At 51.7% G+C, this 19,457-nt stretch overlaps 1 protein-coding gene across 1 annotated transcript in view; it reads right to left on the bottom strand.

Moving 5' to 3' along the window:
* Positions 1-2,234: 2,234 nt before the first annotated feature.
* The window catches only part of ATP2B2 (ATPase plasma membrane Ca2+ transporting 2), a 199,500-nt gene continuing 182,277 nt past the window's right edge, over positions 2,235-19,457 (bottom strand). The window contains exons 17-21 of the mRNA XM_023749426.1: positions 19,042-19,253; positions 18,791-18,898; positions 16,516-16,698; positions 14,657-14,770; positions 2,235-7,197 (exon numbers count right to left, since the gene is read on the bottom strand). Of these exons, the coding sequence (XP_023605194.1) occupies positions 6,886-7,197; positions 14,657-14,770; positions 16,516-16,698; positions 18,791-18,898; positions 19,042-19,253 (929 nt within the window). The 3' untranslated portion in view covers positions 2,235-6,885. The remainder of the gene's footprint in view (positions 7,198-14,656; positions 14,771-16,515; positions 16,699-18,790; positions 18,899-19,041; positions 19,254-19,457) is intronic.

Below are 19,457 nucleotides of genomic sequence, written 5' to 3'. Positions count from 1 at the left end.
TGTTAGTCCCTTCTCAGGACCCAAGGCTGGGACCAGGAGCCGAGAAGGCTGGGGGAATGCCCCCTACTAGAGGCTGAGCCCTCTGCCCTGCCTTTTCCAAGCCATGGGATCCCTAAACTGCCTCTTCGCACAGTTCTGGGACCTGGGGAGTCTGGCCCATCAGGTAGATTTCCCCAGGCAAAGAGGACTCTCAGCCAAGCTTCAGCAGCTAGAGCTCAGGATCCACCCCCTAGTGTTCCCAATCCGGAGGTCCCTGGCTTCCCACAAGCACAGTGAGAACGCTGCACTCTGGATAGAGCCTGGGGCTCCCCTCAGGTCTGGCAGCCCTGGGCCCCTCTTGACAAGGAGTGTAGTGACTTGGGTGGAGCCTGGGCTCCCCTTGGGTAAGTCACAGTTCCTCAGTTCCCTCTTCTATAAAGGGGAGTTGTGGGGAGGGGGGGGAGACCCTGGCTGGAGATGGTCACTACTGGAGGGAAGATGTTAAGTCTCAGAAAGTGTGATAGATCCAGACCATTAAGGAGCTTTGGAGAAGCAGAGGGGAGTGGGTCTTACAAAATCCAGGGCTGGGCCTCTGGGCAGCAACCCACCTTCTTACCTCCACCTCAGCTTTCAAGACTCCTTATTTCCCTCTAATGAAGACATATTGCAGGGGTGTGAGGGGGTAGTGCTTAGAGTGGAGCAGGGAATAAAGGGGGCAGGGCTCTTGGGTTTCCTGTTTTTCAAGGGATAGGCCCTCCCTGGCCTTGGATCTGTATTTGCATCACTGACCATCTGGGTGATAAAGTCATCTCCTTGCCTGGCCTACGTGGCTCAGTGGTTGAGCATCGACCTATGAACCAGGAGGTCATGGTTTGATTCCCAGTCAGGATATATACTTGAGTTGCAGGCTTGATCCCCAGTAGGGGGTGTGCAGGAGGCAGCCAGTCAATGTTTCTCATCATTCATGTTTCTATCTCTCTCTCTCTCCCTTTCACTTCCTCTCTGAAATCAATAGAAATATATTTAAAAAATTAAGTCATATCCTTCTCTCTGAGCCTCACTTTTCTTTGAGTGGAAAATGGGAACAATAGCATATTAGGTATAATACAAATATAGGGGCATAGTTGTTATTAGAAGAATTCCTTGCTGAACCGGTTTGGCTCAGTGGATAGAGCGTCGGCCTGCGGACTCAAGGGTCCCAGGTTCGATTCCGGTCAAGGGCATGTACCTTGGTTGCGGGCACATCCCCACTGGGGGGCGTGTAGGAGGCAGCTGATCGATGTTTCTCTCTCATCGATGTTTCTAACTCTCTATCCCCCTCCCTTCCTCTCTGTAAAAAAATCAATAAAATATATTAAAAAAAAAAGAAGAATTCCTTGGTGTGGGCGTTGAAGTTGGAGAGATTGGGGATTTGGGACAAGCAATGCAACTATCTTACTCATTAAGGTATTTGCTGGTGGGACTGAAAGGCATTATAACAGAGAGGTTTTGAGTGCCAATTCTGGCATAAAAACTGCTCTGTATCAGTACTCTATCTCCTAATTACTTGGTGGGCACACCCTCTACTTCTCTGAGCTGCTGTTTCCTCCTCTGTTAAGTGGGTATTACAATAATACCTCCTCTGAAAGTTGATATTGGGATTAAATGGATCCTGGATGTGAAACTGTTTGGAAGTTGGATGGGCCTGTGGTGCTTGATCTGGGGATCAATTCTCCCTGAAAAGAGCTGGGATTTAGTGCATGTGTGTGATGTGTGTATGTGCAACCCTCCACCTTTGGACCAACATTGGGGATTAGGGTGCCAGGCCCCCTTCTGTTAACCTCCCCAGTAGGGGATGCCACCTACATCTTTTGTCCATATCTTCAATCACCTTGCTCTGGTTAATACCAGACCCAAAATCAGGCCATTCTGAGCTTTCCCAATTTGTGCCCCTACCTCCCAGAGTCTCTGCTCCCTGAATCTCTTCCTCCTCCTCCTCCTTCCTTAGGCCTCTTCACCCAAGTCTTGCTGTATGAGACTGTCAGCTGCTCCCCATGGAAGGTTAATGACTCCTGGCAGGCTGAACTTGTATCCCTCAAATGGTGGATGTTGGAAAGGTGTGACTTGCTGGAAGGAGAGAGACCACCCACTGAGCTGTATACCCTGGGGCAAAGTGCCTTTCCCTCCCAGGGACTCAGTTTCCCCCTGAGTTCCGATCCACGAGGGTGGGGACCCAGTTGTCCTTTGGAAAAAGGCCTTGTGATGTGTACGGTGTCTGTGTTTCCACGTGTGCATTTATTGTTATTGCTCAGTATAGTGTTGAAAAGGCAGACAAATCCCATTAATTACAAAAAGCACAAGCCAGAGATACAGAGAAATAAAGAGTGTACAATAAGAGCACAGTCACTTCCCAGCCCCGATTGTCCCAGAACCCCCCCAGAGCCTGGGCAGCTTGTGGAAGCTGGAGGCGGCACCATTTCCTCGCTACTCTGTTATAAAATATGTGCACACAAGAGTTAGCAAAGTGTGGTGACCCCCGAGAGGAAAGGTTCGGAGGGGAAGCACCACAGGCATTACAAAACAGACTTAGGGGGCTGAGAAGGGCAGCCTCAGATATCTTATTTTCAGCAGAAGGGTGATGGCTGATACCCAGGGCCTAGGATCCCCCTCTCCCCACTTGGGCAAATAGGATCTCTACATCAAAACCAGGAGAGCTTGGTTTGGAACTTGGGAAGGACCTAGGGATTTCTGCTGTTGTCTAATTTAGGTCTTGGCTCTGGAAGACCCAAAAGCCTTCAAGAAATGCACCTCCCACCCCCCGCCCCGCCCAGATCTTCTAATGGTGGGGTCTTGGACACTATGGAGAGAGTTTTGGATGGGAGGCATGTCACAGTGAGCCCAGCTGACAGCCTCCTGTAAGTAGAACAACAGTAGGGGGAGTCAGGGTGGTGAGAAGGTCCAGACAAGAAATTGCTGCATCCCAAAGGACGTATCAAACAACCACTGGAAACTTTGAATAAAGAGCAAAAGAGCAGTTCAGGAAAGGGAGGCAGGAATAAACATTTCTCCAGGAGGAGAATTAGACAATCAAGTAGGTGACTTTGGGTCCCAAACTGGGATTGGGGGGGGGGGGGCGTTGGTGGCCTCTCCTAATGACACCCTGGCCGAGGGAGCAAGTGGGAGTATGAAATGAATGTCGGGCTTCCCTCAAGATTCAGGATGCCCCTTCTGTTTCTCCTCACAGAGCACTCCATTTAGGGACCCCGAGTGGACAGTACTTACAATGGCAGGAAGATGTTTACACACAGAATGACAGGGCCCAGTATTTGAGGTGGGTGGAGGACTTGCAAAATTTTAGTTTACTGGGAAGAACAGATGTGAGAGAATAATCAGGAAATTTTGTTAAGAGTGAAGAGTACTTATCCTACCACATGATAAAACATTATATCCTACCATATAATAACACATTATATAAAGCAACAATAATTAAAATTATGTGGCTGGTGCCAGATGAGACACCCAGAAAGGGAATAGAAGGTAAATTCCAGAAATAGACCCACATCTATCTCTGCTATCAGCAGATAGCAGTATCATAAAGGTGACATTTCAACATGGTTGGGGAAAAGAGGGGCTGTTCACTGACTGGGATACCCAGGATAAGACAGGTCCAGAGTCCTGGCATCATTGCAGTCACTGCCATTGGTCTGGTCTCAGAAGTAGGACAACCTCCCTCTTGCCAACTCTATGCTCTGGTTGGGACAAGGGGCCCAGGGGCCATGGTGAAGAGGCCAGTCAAGGCTGCTTCTGAGTCAGGGAAAGGGCTGCCCAAATTGCGGGAAGGAAACCCCTCGGTTTCCGCCCTGCCTGCCTCCAAAGGCGGGGGACTCTACAGCCCCAGGGGTCATTGGATGGGCCCTCTGCTCCTCCCTCAGCTGTGGGGAGAGACAACTTGGTGAGCTTAGACCTAGAACTGAGTCTCCTCCTGGAGCCCTTGTCCGGAGGACAGAAAGGAAGCTAAGTGGACGGTGCAGTTATAGAAAGAAGTATTAGTTACAGGATATATATTTACTATATTCTGTTTGATGTTTTTTTTTATGCCTTTTTTTTTTTAAACCACAGACATTTCAGAACCACAGTGCGGGAGTAAGAAGAGTCAGCAATTGAAAGCATTGCATAGTATTAAATGAACAGAGACGGTGAGTTCTTTATTTACAATTATTGTCTAGATAAAAAAATTCATAAAAACAGATGAATGGTCATAAATTATTTACCCCCTAATGGGGTGAACTGCCAAACGTACCCCATGCTGCTAGATATAGGACACAGAGTGCAAGCTTTATGTACTACAGTGAGTTTTGACAAACCCAATCATTTCCTGTGTGTGTGGATGTGTGTGCAAGCGTCAGAGGGAGGGTGTGTGCGTGTGTGCGTGTGCGTGAGCATCCATCATTCCTGACAAGAAAAGACCAACCCTAAAGCGGGGCATTTTCGGTAGCTCCCGTGTGGCTCCCTGTTCCCCCAGCTATGATCCACTCAGAAACCCCTCCTGTTTGCCTTGCGTCCCGGCCCCAAATAAATAGGGAGCGTGGTGTGCAAGCGCAGCTTTCCCAGGGCTGTGGAATGAGGTCAGGGGCACAGGATTGGAACCAAGAAGGGGGGAGATGGAAAACCTTGAGAAAGGAAACTACAAAATCCCCACGTTCCAAGGCTGCCCAACATTCTCCGTGTGCAGGTCTTTCCTCTCTCGGTAGGCAGGAGAGCAGTGGGCTGGCTTTTGGTGGTGTTGGTATTGGAATCCAGTAAGTCTATCTGAGGGCTGGTCACCCCTTTGGGGATGCAGTTTCCTCTGCTGGGTACGTTCAGAGATATTCCTTCTCGACATTCAGGCGATGCTCGTGCTCGAAGAAGGTCCTCCTTCCAGGAAGATTTTGCCAGGTGGGATGGGCTGATGCGGGTCCCAAACCCTCAGGTTTCTCCAGATGTGGGCCCTCCCAGCTGACTATGGCTCTTTTCCCGCGTGGCTCTCATCTTGTGCGTGGAAGAATTCTCTGGGCCTGGAGAAGGGAAGGGGCCGGGGTGATGCAGAGCAACTGTGGGAAGGGTCCTTATGAGGAATGAATTTCACAAGCGAGGCGGGACGTGTTTGGTTTTCCTTGAAGCATGGGACGTCATCGATCATGGTATTCAAAATGTCTTTTGCACTGTACAAGTTTATGGAAAAAGATCGTATGCTGAAAAGTCTCAAAGCAAACTTTGTATTAAATACAAAAGTTCTTTTATGAAAAAAGCTGATACCCACAAAGTGCTTAGCAGTTAGGAGGCTGACATACAATTAATTGAGCTCTTATTACGTGGGGTTACTAGTGCTGTAATTGTCTTGAGGGAAAAATCACCTCCCCTTCTCACCTGTGATACTGTAGGGTTTCAGAATGGCTTTCTGTCGGGAAAGCGACTTGCTGTTAAAAGGCTACAGTATATATTGCGACTATAGGAAGACAGTTTGGTTTAAAAATCACACTGAATACATCTCAATATACACATCATAAGGTTTGTTCGGATCTAAATAGTGCAGAGAAAAAGGCTATTCTTCTTCAAAAATAAAAATAAAAGCAGCAAGCCATAATGATCCTCATCCAATACACCAACAGCTTAAATGCTGCAATTAATAAGGGAATAAACCTCTAAATTACTAACTAAAAAAAAATCAACACAATAGCATTTATAATATTGCAACACTACCTCAATCTCTAAGCAGACAGTGCCAAAGAGAACCCCTTTGCGAAATGCTCTTTGTAAACCCAAGCGAGTTTCATTGAGAGAAAAGTCTTCAACAAAATGCTTTGCTCCCGTCATCCTTGGGCGGGGATGACCCTTAGCACTCCAAGCCCACGAAGCCTTCTCTCTCCTCTCCCTTTGTCTACGGAGCATGGTGTTAAAGCCCTCAGGATGGACACTTGGTAACTTTTGGCTTCTGCCTGAGCCTCCTGTGGTAGTGACATTATTGAACGGAAATAGCAGGCAAAAATCAGAGCATGGCTATCGTAAAACATCAAGGATGCAACCCAGGGAAGTATCTGTTGAGCTGAGCTGTTTTTATAGCATCTCAGCCACCAGTGTTCTTAAACCATACAAATAGCCAAAGACATTATCTACAGGTTTGTAAACAAATTACATTCTTCTTTTAGAACATAAATAAGTTAAAATAGAGCAATTTAAGCAGAAACAAGGCAACATGCCGGCAAAGAAACTTTATATATCCATGTATATATATTTATATATATATATATATATATCTACCTATCTATATGGACGTATACAGTCTTGAGTAAGTATACGTTGATATAGATATAAATAAATGGATATAACCTTGTGAGTGTCTATGAAGTTCTTCGGTTCCATTGGTGCAAATCTACTAGGCGAGTTAAGCTCTGCAATGTCAAAAAGTTGTTAAATTAACCTATACAACTGAGACCATGCTTTGCAAGCATTTCAAAAATTCACAGACCAGTGGATTGGATAAATAGTCTCAGAAAATAGTCTGTTTGCAGTTCCCGCCTAAGAAAACAAACAAAAACCCTCCCCAGCCCCCCAAAACCAAACAAGCGGAGGACTGGAAGTGTACAGTACATTCATGCAGGGGACATGGCGGCTGGGCGGGCGCATGGCTGGTCCATGAGTGGGCAGGAGCCAGGAAGGGCTTGTTCTGGGAAAATCGCTCACTCCCTTAAGCCCAGGAGGAGACCCTGCCCCTTGCCTCAAAGTGAGAAAGAGTTCAAACAGCATCACAGCCAGAAAAAGGGTCTGTTGGGTGGAAACGTTGGTTTTCTCGCCAGTATTTGGTTTCCTGTTGTTGCTCGTTGCTGCTTGAGTGAGTTGGGTGTCTGGATGGGTGGGTGCCCGGGAGGTGGGTGGCGGTGGGGTCCTCAGCTAAAGCGACGTCTCCAGGCTGTGGATGGGGCTCCCTGGACTTGAAGAGGTAGCTGATTTGCTTGTGTCGGTCGTCAGGTTGATCCCGCTGTCGATGGCGCTGTTGTTCTTGTTGAGCGATGACGGCGGGCTCGAGTTCTGCTTGAGCGCGGCATCTTCTTCCAGGTCGGTGTCATCGATGAGGGGGATGTGGGGCTGTGAATCTTCGATCCGGAATTCAGGATGAGCCATGAAATTATGGATGGAGGTTCGAGACTCAGGCTTTTCTAGACCTTCATAGAGAGAGCTACGGAACGCCTTCACGACGCGGATCTGCAAGGGAAGTGTAGGGGTGAGAAGCAGTGCCCTGGTGTGTGTGTGTGTGTGTGTGCTCTGGGGGGCTTGGAGGAGGGGCAGGTGGGAGAGGGGTTAGGGCATAGAAAGTGGGTGGAATCCATAGTCTCGGAGTGTTATGAGCATGGACAGGAGAGGGAAGATTGGAAGAGGGGCTCAGGTTATATGCATCCATGAGGTTTTTAGCATTGCTTTGGTTTTGGTCAAAACGACAATATTAGGATAGGAGAAATCAAGCCCCATCAAAGAGATGATGGGAAACTGGTCAGAGGAAGCATGGGCCACTCTGGCGGGCACCCAGACCTAGGGAGAGACTGAGCCTTGTTAACTTTAAAGCAGGTTCGACCATGCAGAAGGGTGACGGGGCCAGGTGGGAACAGAATAGGAAGGAGGAGAAGCTATTTTTTTTAAAAAAGTAATCTTAAAAAAACCCCCACACGCAGTTAAGAAACCATACCACATGGAACAGATAACATGTCACAAACAGAAAGGAACAGAAAGGAGAGACAGATGGATAAACCGGGATGAGAGAAGTCACACGAGGGCCAAACAGAGAACAGGAACGTCAAAACAAAGGCAGCAAAGCAAACCAAAGCCAACCCAGGGCTTTCTGGGGTGCAGAGCAGAGGCAGCCAGAAAGCACGAAGGAGCCGGCGGACGGGCGACATTCGGGAGGGGAGCATGCCACGGTGGGGGGTCAGGAACCACACGGCACACGCAGACAGACACACGCTACACTTGGAAGCCTGGACAATGTGAACGGAGGTCGTTTGTACCCAACGTTTCTTTCCTTCATGCATTTGGGAGGTAAACACTCGAGTATTGACTCAAAGCCCTGGCCAGCCATTGTAGTTGGCTTTGAGGTCCCTTATTTCCTGGGGTATTTGATTTTTTTTATTTGTGCTTTGAAAACACAAAACCAAAAAATGAGGCCAGAATCAGATGGTCAAGCCCCGCCTGGTGGGGCTCTAAGGGGGTGTGGAACTGAACTCAAAATAGCAAGTTCTTTCGTTTTCTGTGTCTCAGTTGGAACCTGTGGTTCTCTGAAGAATGGAAGGAGGTGGGGCCTTGCATCCGCCGGGCTAGTGGGAAGAGCACTGGACCTGGAGTCTGAGTCCTAGCTCTGCCACTTCTGGTGCTTGACAGTGGGCGAGCCATACTCCCTCCCTGGCCATCCTCTGTCCTCGCAGGGTGCAGAGAACAGGACCCTCACTTAGAAGAGAGGGTCCCTCCTCTGGACACCTAGGAGGGGGAGCCATGAGTGTTAGCTCAAGGAACTGAGGGGACTTGGGACAAAGTTCTTCCCTCTCTTTTCCCAGCCCGCCTCACAGTGGAGCAGCAGCAAGGGGAGTGCAGTGGGGGCAGCAGCAGTGCCTCCAAGGAGCAGAGCCTCAGCCGAAGTGGCTGTGGTCCTGAGGGCACCCTGCATAGCCTTCCCTGCAGAGCAGCAGCTGCTCCCACACCAAAGGCCTGTCGGGGGCAGAGGACAGGACGAGTAAACCCAGGGCCAGCTCGGTGGTGGGCAAGGTGGGGAAAGCCTGTCCATGGAAATGAGTTCTCTTGATGACTGTGGCTGATGGTTTCAAGTGTCACAGCTCAGGGTTTATTTTGCTATTTCATAGGGGAGTCTTTCTAAAGCACATCATATGCTCCTCTGCCGTTTAATTTAGGGTACACAGAGAAGAAGTGGACTTTGCCAAGAATCTTTTGGTCTTGTGTAAGATCCTACAGTGTTTTTTTTTAAGTTCTAGAAATGAAAGAAGAAAGAAACAAAATAAGAAAAGAAAAAAAAAGTTCTTTGCCCGGCCGGCGTGGCTTAGTGGTTGAGTGTCAGCCTATGAACCAGGAGGTTATGGTTCAATTCCCGGTCAGGGCACATGTCCAGGTTGTGGGCTGGATTCCCAGTGTGGGGTGTGCAGGAGGCAGCCAACCAATGATTTGCTCTCATTATTGATGTTTCGATCTCTCTCCCCTTCTCCTTTCCTCTCTGAAATCAATAAAAGTATATATTTTTAAAAAGTTCTTCTTTGATGTCAGCCATCACTCACTAGTTCTGATTTTTCCTTGTCTTCTCAAAAGCATCTCTGTCGATCCGGATATATTCTATATGCTGTTGACTGGGGACTCCAGGGAACCCTGTCCACTGCTTTAAATAGGAGGCCTCAGGTGCCGAGTGAGAGCCAGCCAGACGTGGTGCATTAGTGCTGGTGCTCAGCGATGGCTATCTGGCTGCCCTGAGATTTCTTTCTCCCTGGACTCCATATTTGTGGCTCTGTAGAGATTATTAATATTCTGATGTCCTGATTAGTGGGCCATTACACCCTTGATTAAGTGCAAACAACAAAAAAGGTGTGGCAGGCCTCAGTTTTCTGATCTGTAAAATGGGAATACTAATTATCATAGTAGCTGCCCAGCCTAGTGCCCAGAATGTTCTGAGGCTCTGAACTGTAATAAGATTCCAGCCGGAGCGCCTGGTGGAGGAGGAGGGATGGTTGCAGGACCCTGTCATGTGACTGACAACGCAGAGGGGACAACACACAATGAGATGCAGGCCCCTCGCCCTCCCCCTGGCATGGAGACAACAAAAAGAATGAACTGCTCTGGACAAGACTGTGGGGACAAGACTTTTTGGGACACCCCGCCATGGCCATCTCAAGTCTCCACTTCGGTTCTCTCCGCGGCTGAAATGGAAAAAAATATGGGAAGAAAAAAAAGCTCTTCCATCTCCCCTTCCTGCCTACCCTGAAGATGGGGTTTTGTGGTATGAGCCGCATGGGGCGTGGGGGAGGGGAGAGGTTTCAGGCATTTTGGTTTCATCAGCACAAAGGGAGCAGGAGGGCTCTGAGGAAATGCAGAGGCCCTGGTCTGGGATGGTTCGACATACTCGAATGTTTACCCGGCTTCAAGGAAGCCAAGAGTCTGGGACTGATTCACATTCATTTCAGGCTCAAGGTTAAAGACTCACAACCTCTTTTAATTTCACTCTCTCTTGCTGAACTCTGTGTCCAGGGTTCTCTAGCCCTCTAGGGAAACAAACACATGGAATATTCAGAAAGCAGAGAGGTCTAGGGTCCCCCCGTCCCAGAAGCAAGCCATTTTTCTCATCAACCCAAGACTGCACTAAACTAGTTACCAACATGCTAATGCGAGGTCCAGCTTCCTTTCCTTTCCTACATCCCTCCCCCTAAGAGATGCACATTCCTTGCCCTCGAAGTCCTCAGAACCCGGAGTCTGGCGGGGTGGGGGGTGGGGGGTGGGGGGTGGCCCTGTCTAGCAGGGGCAGCGTCCAGAGAGAGTGGCTGGTTGGGGTAGGCGTCTGAGGTTCGTGGCCTGGCTGGTTTGAAGAAGCAGGACTTTCACTGATGAACACGGAGCCTGCTACAAACGTGCTGCGTACAAAGGTGGCTCGAGATGGGTTAGGGATTTGAGGGGAATGAGGCAGAGGGGTCATGGAACTTGGTCTTGGATGGAAGAGCTGGATGCTGGTTTGTCCTTGATCACCAGTGGGAAGGCACCCTTCTCCCGTCCCTGCCAGGCTGGGGAGGGCCAAGCAGAGAAACAACTCCCCTGGACTCTGGACCCCGAGGATTCGCTCTTTTTGCTGGATGAGGCTATGGGTGTGGGTACCGGTTCCAGAAAGGAAATCCAACCTCTGTGGGTTCAGGTCTGTGGGCTTGTCTGGGAAGTGCTATGGGGTGGTAGGAGAAAGGAGGGACTTTGCACTCTGACCTCTTGCCACTCACTTGCTATGTGATCTTGGGCAAGTCAGTCCACTTCTCTGAGCCTCAGTGTCTTTTTCAGGTAAGTGGATGTATTAGCAGATCCTCCCTCGTCCTATTTCAGTTGGAGGCATATGTGAAGTAAAGGATGTAGGCAACTGCTTGGGAAGATGTTGAGTGAGGCTCAAGGATAAGTCAGGAGGGAGTGTTATTAAGTTTCTGGGGGTAAAAGCAAACTCGCTTGTGAGTAAGTCAGGAGAAGAAAGCAAGCGAGTAGGCCAGAGTTCCTTCCTGAACATTCCAGATGCCAGTCGGATGGGACTGTCCTGGCACCACATGCATTTGTCTGCCTGGGGCCCTCCATCTCACAGTGGTGCTGGGGGAGGGATGTGTGTCGTGGGGGGAGCAGGTTCCTCACCCCGATGTCATGAGTCAGAAGTCAGTCCAAGTCTAGAGTGCCCTGCCCCTGGCCTGTGTAGCCAACTCTTGATAACCCAGGGCACAGTGGTTTGGCTCCTGTCAGAGCACACAGACCCCAGCGTTTTCCATGCAGCATACACCCTCAGAATGTATGGTCACCCTCCGCTGCTGGAGAACCCCCAGGAAGAAGACCCTGCTGAGAGGAGGCGGGAAGCAGCCACTGATTCATCTCACCCAATCCTACTCCTGGCCACCTGCTGCACCCCTCCCCATGGGAAGAAAGCCTTTGGCTTCTGAAGGGACCTTGCCTGGTGTCTAGGGGGCCCTCAGAGACCTTGGAGACCAAAGGATGTGACATTGTTATAGAAACTATTTCAGCAAAAAGAGGAACTAGGGGATAATTATTTAGAGTTTGCATTGTGACGGTGTTGACCAAAGTGTGTGCACTGAAGCCACAGAGGTTGCAATCCTTTGGAACCAGTACCCTTGGGTAGGGGGACAGGCAGGCTCTTTTTGAGACCATATGTCCAAGAAAGGGTCCAAGAATGGACCCAGAATTACAGGCTGGATTCTACAATAGAGGGTAGGAATACAAGATTCTTAAGGAGGCATGATTCCTGGGGCAGAGGCAAGGTGGTGGCTGGGGGACGGAGCCCCTTTGAAGTCTCTGAGAGAATGAAGGGTCAAGGCTTAAAGGCTCCTTTTTTTTTTAGAGAGAGTGGGAGAGAGAGGGAAAGACAGAGAGAAACATTGATGTGAGAGAAACACATCGATTGGTTGCCTCCTGCAGGAGCCCGGACCAGGGTCTGGGTGGGGAAGAGCCTGCAACTAAGGTACGTACCCTTGATCAGAATTGAACCTGGGACCCTTTGGTCCGCAGGCCGAAGCTCTAATCGCTGAGCCAAACTGGCTATGGCACAGGCTCCTTTTCAAAGGCTGTTCCAAAGTTGGAGTCACCCTGGGATAAAGGGGATCAATCTGGCCTGGAAGAAAATTGGCTTAGAGATAGGAAGTAAGTGGAGGGTGGGCAGAAAAGGGCATGTCTCTGAAGGAGAATTGCTAAGAACTGACTGTCCCAAGACCAGCCTTATTGAATGGCTTTATAAATGACAGAAGAAAAGATGAGAATCCAATTGCTAAGGTTTGAGATGACTGAGCTCTTTCTTTTAGACTGTGAAAGCTAGGAGGAGGGGGATAGACCAAGGGAAGACTTTCAAAGACTGCGAGGCAGGAATGCCAGAGAGGCTCTCTTGTGGCCAGTGCAAAGTGCCACACGTCAAGAAGGAGGCTGGACCAAGATGGGACAAAGAACTAAGTGTGCACTAAGAAGCTAGGCTTCTGGCGGTCAGACCCAGCTAGAGGGATGCAGGTGTCACGGGGAGGGTGGCAGAAGCCAAAGAAATGGAGTCTTCCTCAAGTGGCTCTCTAGGCCAGAACACTTCCGGTCACGGAGCAAGGTCAGAGCTAAGCTGGTGCAGAAGTAGGTCAGCTGGGTGAGGGCCTCTCACCAAGGGGAGGGCTCTCTAATGCGAAGGGGAGAGGATGGGACCTCATCACTGGCTCTGGTTTCCTGCCCTGAGAAAGCCTGGCAGTGATTCCCTAGTGATACCTCATGGGAATGTGACTCTGGACACCATCTGCTCAAATAGGTCTGCACTTCACCTTGGCTAGTCTGGCCTCCTCATTATTGTGGTCTGTGCTAGTGAATGAATGAACAAGGAGGAGCTTTTCCACCGTTTCTGCATCCTTCCTGTCATCATGCATACCTGGCAGGACTGCATCCACTGAAAGGTCATGGGACATGAGCATATGCCATTAACAGGCTCTCTGTGGCTCATGCCCCCTGCCAGAGGGCTCAGATGGCGTGGTTCCCACCGAGCACACAGGTGCTCTCCTGTGCAGTGGCTGGGGATGTGTGTTATGGGTGCTCTGTGTTTGGATGGGGGTAGAGGCACCTCATAAAGTATTAAAAGATGCGGTCTGGAGTCTATGCTCCTCGAAGAAGCCCAAGGGCTGGCTAAGGCAGTGGTTGGCAAACTGCGGCCCCTTGAATGTGGCTCTTCCACAAAATACCATGTGCAGGTGCGCATGTACAGTGCGATTGAAACTTCGTGGCCATGCTCAAGGGGCCAAAGAGCTGCATGTGGCTCTCGAGCCACAGTTTGCTGACCACTGGTCTAAGGGAACCATCGTGGCCATCTGAGAAGACCAGAACAGGGCTCCCTTGCAGTTTGGAGACAAGGAAAGGGAGGAAGGTGGTAAACTGAGACTTCTTATTTGCTCTGGGACCTGAGGACATAGGGGTTCAGAAAGATCTAGACAAGGCCAGAGATGAGAGACCCAGGTAAAAAGTGATGGTGAGAGGTGACGAGCTTGGCAGGAGGGAGGTGATGGAGGGGGTCAGAGCCCCAGGCTGTCTCTCAGGTAAGGAAGGCAGGAAGCCGAGGGCTAGACCAGATCCCTCAGGGCCTCCAGCACCACTCGAGACCTGAAGCTTGGCCCACTGTTTTCTACTTGAGGTCAAGCTGAATGGGTGAGGGGCCTTGTCCCTTCTAGGAAGGCATCAGATCTTGAGCATGCAGGGAAAGTGGTATAAGGCGGCTGATGCTTTAGGTGTGCAAGGAGAGAGGGCAGAGGATTCCAAACCACTGGGCTGGGATCTCCTGGGACCCCAGACGGACTATGACCTCTGACCTACAGTGACTGCTCCCTTGGCTGGACCCCACTGTGACTGACTGTGACCCCTGAGGGCCTTGACCCACGGTAACCCTTTGCCTGACTGACTGGAGACTGTGATTTCCTGGCCAACTCTCACGCTTGTCCTTGTGAGCCAGGCTTTTTGTCAATGATACGAACCTAGACTGATGGGGACACCTTGTGTCCCCTGGCTGACTGCTCCTCGTTGGCTGCTGCGACCTTGTGGTGCAGTGGGACATTTAATTACCAAAACCTTCCTGGCCGATGATGATCCTTTGACTGATCCAGACTTTTTGACCACTTGTGACCCTCACGACCCCTTGACTGACTGGTTGTAACCCCTGACTCTGACCCCAGCTGACTCTGGCCCACCAAGAGACTGCCCCCCATCACTGGCTATGGTCTTCTGACCAACTGAAGCCCTCAGCCCCTGGGCCTCACCATGACTGGCTGCCCCCCATATCCTTGGTGCCCCGGCCCCTGCCCGCCTGCCCGCCCGGCGCTAGCGTCGGTGGTGCCCGAGGCGGTAAGGATTCACACTCACGCCCAGCTGCAGCAGGAGGAAGGCTGGTCGGAGAGGAAAGAGCATTGGACAACGACACGTGACTAGGGCTAGAGAGATTGGCTACGTCCTGGCTCTGGCTGGTGACGGAGGACTGTCTCCGCAGGGCCCCCTGGAAGGAGGCCCCGCTCTTGAATGTATTGACTACTTCAATCTGCAATGGAGGAGAGAACGAGACAAGTTGCGAGAAGAACGAACACAACAGCTACACGACTGACAGGCGCAATGCCACGAGAACAGCCGCAGCCACGGCAACAATGACGACGTCACTGAAATCAAAACAAAAAGTACCAGACACACTCCAAGGCTCTGAAAGATGTCTGCTCGGTTCCGGCCCATCTGCAGGCCCAGGGTCCCAGGGAAGACCCCAGGGCCCGGCCTTTGCTCTGCTCCAGGGGCTCAGGGGCCAGTGAGCTGGGCTGGGGGTGATTAAACATGGTGTTTGGAAGCAAGAGGGGTGCTTAGTGCCACTTGGGGCCAGGGGTGGAGCCTGAGGGGTATGGTGGGGGCCCTGGGTGGACAGACTTTGGCCCAAATCTCAGTTATGCCATTTACGAGCTCGGTGACTTTGGGCAAGTCACCTCTCTGAGTGTAGTTTCTTATCCTTTTGAAGGGGCAATGCCACCTACCTGGCAGGGTATTCTCTGAGTGGCAAAGCCCTTGGCTCGTGTTAGCGTTCCTTAAGAGCCCAGCTGGACAGGCACTGTGTCCATTCAAGGAACTACAGTCCCGGTGTCCTGCAGCCTGGAGACCTCTGAGAGGCCCTGGGTGGGTTGGTAACAGCACCAGGGCCATGTGTGCTGAGAGCGGCCCTGGCAGGCCGGGTGCCGGGTTCTTGCTGGGAGGAGCCAGGCTGTATCCATCAGGTGGCTCTGGGTCTGAAACCTGCCTCTGTCCCCCACCCCAGCTCTCAGAAAGTGCTGCCTCCTGAACCGCAGTCCCCTCTAAAACTGGAGGAGGCCTACCTACCTCTCAGGGGGCTGTGAAGGCCAGTGAGATGTTTGGGACAGTGCACTATGGATGTTATGTTTATTAAATGAAGTGCTAGGCCACCAGGCAGGATGCAGGTAGGGGCTCTGCAATACTTCCCAGAGTGGGATGGGGTGGGGGCTATGAACTTGCCAGATGCAGCAGCTCTCCCAGGTGGTCTGGGTAAGAGACCGACCCTCTCTTAGTTACACAGGCTGTGAAACCATGATGTGAACTATCACCCCAACCCAGGCAGAGGGGCTGGCTCCTGTGAGAGGCTGCGGCGTGTGTGGGGAGGGCTGCACACTGTAGCACCTGGCATGTGGCAGCCATGCAGTCTCTGTGCTGGGGAAGAAACACGTGTGCTCTGCAGGTGTCTTTGGCGTGCATGTGTGTGTCTGTGAGGGAAAACCAAGATTTGCTCCCCAGAGCTGCCTGAGAACTCGGAAACCCACTATGGAGTACGAGGATGTGCGAATGTGCATAAGCCCTGGAGCTCACAGGCCCCTGGCCCTGGGGGCAATTTGGGGCCAACCCTGGCCTGAAGCTGCCATCTTGGCCTCCAGGGGACCAGTCTCCAGCCTTGGGCTGTCCCTCCTGGTAGCTGCCCTGCAGCTCTGATCCCAGTCCCCCCAGCAGCCCTGACTAGAGTCCCTCAGTCCCCTCAGCTCTTGGGTCAACCCCTCCCCTGCTCAGAGGTAACCCGAGACACCCTAGTCTGATCCCTTGATGTGGAACGTTCCTGAGGAGGCCACTGTTTCTTCAGCAGCCCCTCGAGAGTGCGTGCGAGGAATGTGGGTGTACAAAAAGCTGGTGAGGTGGTAAGAGCAGGACCCTGACCTCTGGGGCCCTGGGAGGTGGATGGAGCACTTCACTCCATCACCTGCCTGCCCAGCCAGGCGTGGGCCCAGCCCTGGGAGCCTCCTGTACCTGGGTTTGGATCCGATTCAGGCCTCGGAACCATAGGATCTGGCCCCGCCTCAGCTCTCGCTCGGCGTGGTCTATCTCCTCCACGTCCTCGTTGAGCTCCTCCTCCGGGATCTCCTCCTTCTGCGTGAGCCTGCCCGCCTCCTTGAGGAACTTGAGCCTGCTGGTGGGGATGGTGGCGATGACCTGCAGGGGATGTGGCAAGGTCAGGGCAATGGGGCTGTCCCTCAGTCAGCCTCCTTCCCTCCCTGCCACCCCCTCTTGCTCTCCCAATCTCCCGCTTCTCTGACCCAATTACCGTTGCAGGTTCAACTAATTAACTCATCCCAATTCAATCTTTAAATCTCCTATTAATTTGCTTTTTAATTCATTCACTCATCCAGAGTCAGGGGGGCATAGTGAAAAATCCTGGCTTCTAGGAGTTGGGCAGATGTGACTTTGAATACACCAGACCTTACTGGTCATGTGACCTTGGGCAAGTCCTTTAACCTCTCTGAGCTCTGGTTTTCCCACCTGTAAAGCCGAAGGCGATTCTCAGGGCTGGAGGGTTAAGCGAGATGGTGGGTCTAAGATGCCATGCACGAGCCTGGCAGGCCCTCAGGCTCCTGGGCTCCCTCCTCCTGAGGCCACTGGGTCCTGGGTACCCAACCTGAGCAAGAGGGGCTCAGGGCCTGCATACCCTGGGTAGAGCCAATTTGGGGATTCTGGGAATGGTTGCCTTCCTAACAAGGGGAGGCAACGTGAGAAGGGGTAAACCTTCGTTTTTCCTCTTTCTCCAAAGGATTTGTCCACGAGGCTTGAGAGGCAGGCCCTATGGGGGGACCTGAGGTGGCAGAGGTCAGAGGCTCCTTGTAGCCCCTGGAGCAGGGGTCCTCAAACTACGGCCCGCGGGCCACATGCGGCCCGCTGAAAACATTTATCCGGCCCTCCGGGTGTTGTTGCTGCCGCTGCCTGTCCTGCTTAGCAGCCGACTCGTCCCAGGCCCGCAGTGCCCATGTGTGGAATGTCTGAGGGACAGTGAACTGGCCCCCTGTTTAAAAAGTTTGAGGACCTCTGCCCTGGAGGGATAGATGGGCTGACCTGGACACAGCCTCAGGGGTTCCCTGGGAGTTTAAGGTGGGCATTGCCTGCTGGCATCGTCCTTAGGCATTAGGAGTCTGCTCACCCAGACACCCTGAGCTCTCTAAGGGGTGGGCCCCAGTGGAATAAAGATGGCCTGGCCCTGAGGGTGCCCAGGGAATGGGGTTGCTGAGTCAAATCTAGTTTATCAACTCTCCAAAGAAGCCCTGATGTTTAAAAAAGTTTCTTTTGAGTAAAACTAAACTTTCTTCTTTATCTTCTAGTTAATCTCTGCCACAGGCATGTCCCACTCCAGCCTGGGAACAGCTTGGAGGCAAGAACACTGTCTCAGGCCCATTGGGCCCGCGCCCCCCACCCCCCCGCCCCCGCCTTGGTGAGATAAAGCCCCTTTGGCCCAGCTCGGGCGCGTCTCATAAACACCACGTCCTGGTCAGGAGCCTTGAGCTGCAAATTGTGAGCACTGTGAGCACTGTGATGTGTGTGTGTGTGTGTCCCAAGAACATGGGCAACAGTAGGAATGGGAACTGGCGGGAGGATGTTCTGGGGTCATAGATGAAAGGCCCCCCCAGAGCATCCAGCCCAGGGTGCCCAAAGCCAGGAGGATCTCAGATGCCCACAGGCACAGCACTGAGTAGGTCTGCCATGTGGTAGAGTTGCCCTTATGTTCTCTCGGAGCCTCTGAAGGAGCCTCTCTTAGGTGTGGCTCCAACTACTAATCTCCCATCAGCACCCTCAGTAACACCATTTAACAGCTAGCCGCCTGTAGGCCCTGAGCCTCCGTGGGCCATGGCATCCAGTTAGAGTTTAATACCATTGTTCTCATTACATTATTATTTTGTTAGCTTCTATTTATGACAAGTGATATTGATTTCCCACTCATGTTAGTAATATAAAGTTGTCTTTTGAAATAAATTTCAATGAAAAAAAGCCTGATATAATTAAAAGAAACTATTAAGTAAAAAACATGATCAGAGATATATGGCAAAAATCACAGCGATGATACGCAAATGACCAGCATTTGGGTCCTGGGCCAACTTCCATTGCTCAGATGCCCAGTGGCAGGGAAGGCCTTGTCCCGGGACCACACAGCAAGTCCCTGGCAGAACTGGGACCCATTCCTGGGGCTCCCGGATTTCCTGGCCAATGCTCTTTCCCTTCTCCCGCTAAGAGGCACTTCTGTAACCCACTCAGAACTTACCTGGCCCCAGACGAGCTCTCCTAACCCGATGAATATGCACCACATCCACTGGTCCAGCTGCAGCGGGGAGCAGCTGAATGGCTTCCCCCCAAACTGCACGATCACTATCTGGAGGTCAAAGGGAGCAGAGACAGAGACAGACAGAGAGATGGGCCTCAGGGGCCAGGTCGGAGGCCTGGGCTCTCAGGACACTGCAGGGGGCTCCAGCTGCCCACTGCCCCCTGGCCCAGGTTAAATGGTGGCCTGGCTACCTGAATGGCAAAGGTGCCCAGCACGATGGTGCAGAAGATGGGGTTCCGGAAGATGCCGTCAAAGACGTTGCGCTCGCCGTGGATCTTGCGGGCATTGATCTCGTTGAAGAGCTGCATCATGACGAAGGTGTTGAAGATGATGGTGTAGTGCTCCGAGGGCGGCGAGTGCAGGGGGGCGTTCCTCCCGCTGTCGATCTCGAACATCTTCTCACCTGCCAAGCCGAGAGTGCGGGAGCTGGGCGGGGCCGGGGTGGGAGAAGACCCTGGGCCCAGCAGCAGGGTGGGCAGCCCAGACATGGAGGCACGCCCCAGACACGGGGTAGGTAGGCCTGTGCGTTGGGTGGCCATGAGTGTGAGTGAAGGGGTAACAAAACTCTTTATCCTCTAGTGGTTCTCAACCTTGGCTGCACATTAGA

Source organism: Myotis lucifugus, unplaced genomic scaffold (genome assembly GCF_000147115.1).
Source record: "Myotis lucifugus unplaced genomic scaffold, Myoluc2.0 scaffold_8, whole genome shotgun sequence".
Taxonomy (NCBI): Eukaryota; Metazoa; Chordata; class Mammalia; order Chiroptera; family Vespertilionidae; genus Myotis; species Myotis lucifugus.
Note: the sequence above shows the minus strand (reverse complement) of the source record. Positions and strands in the feature narration are given on the sequence as shown.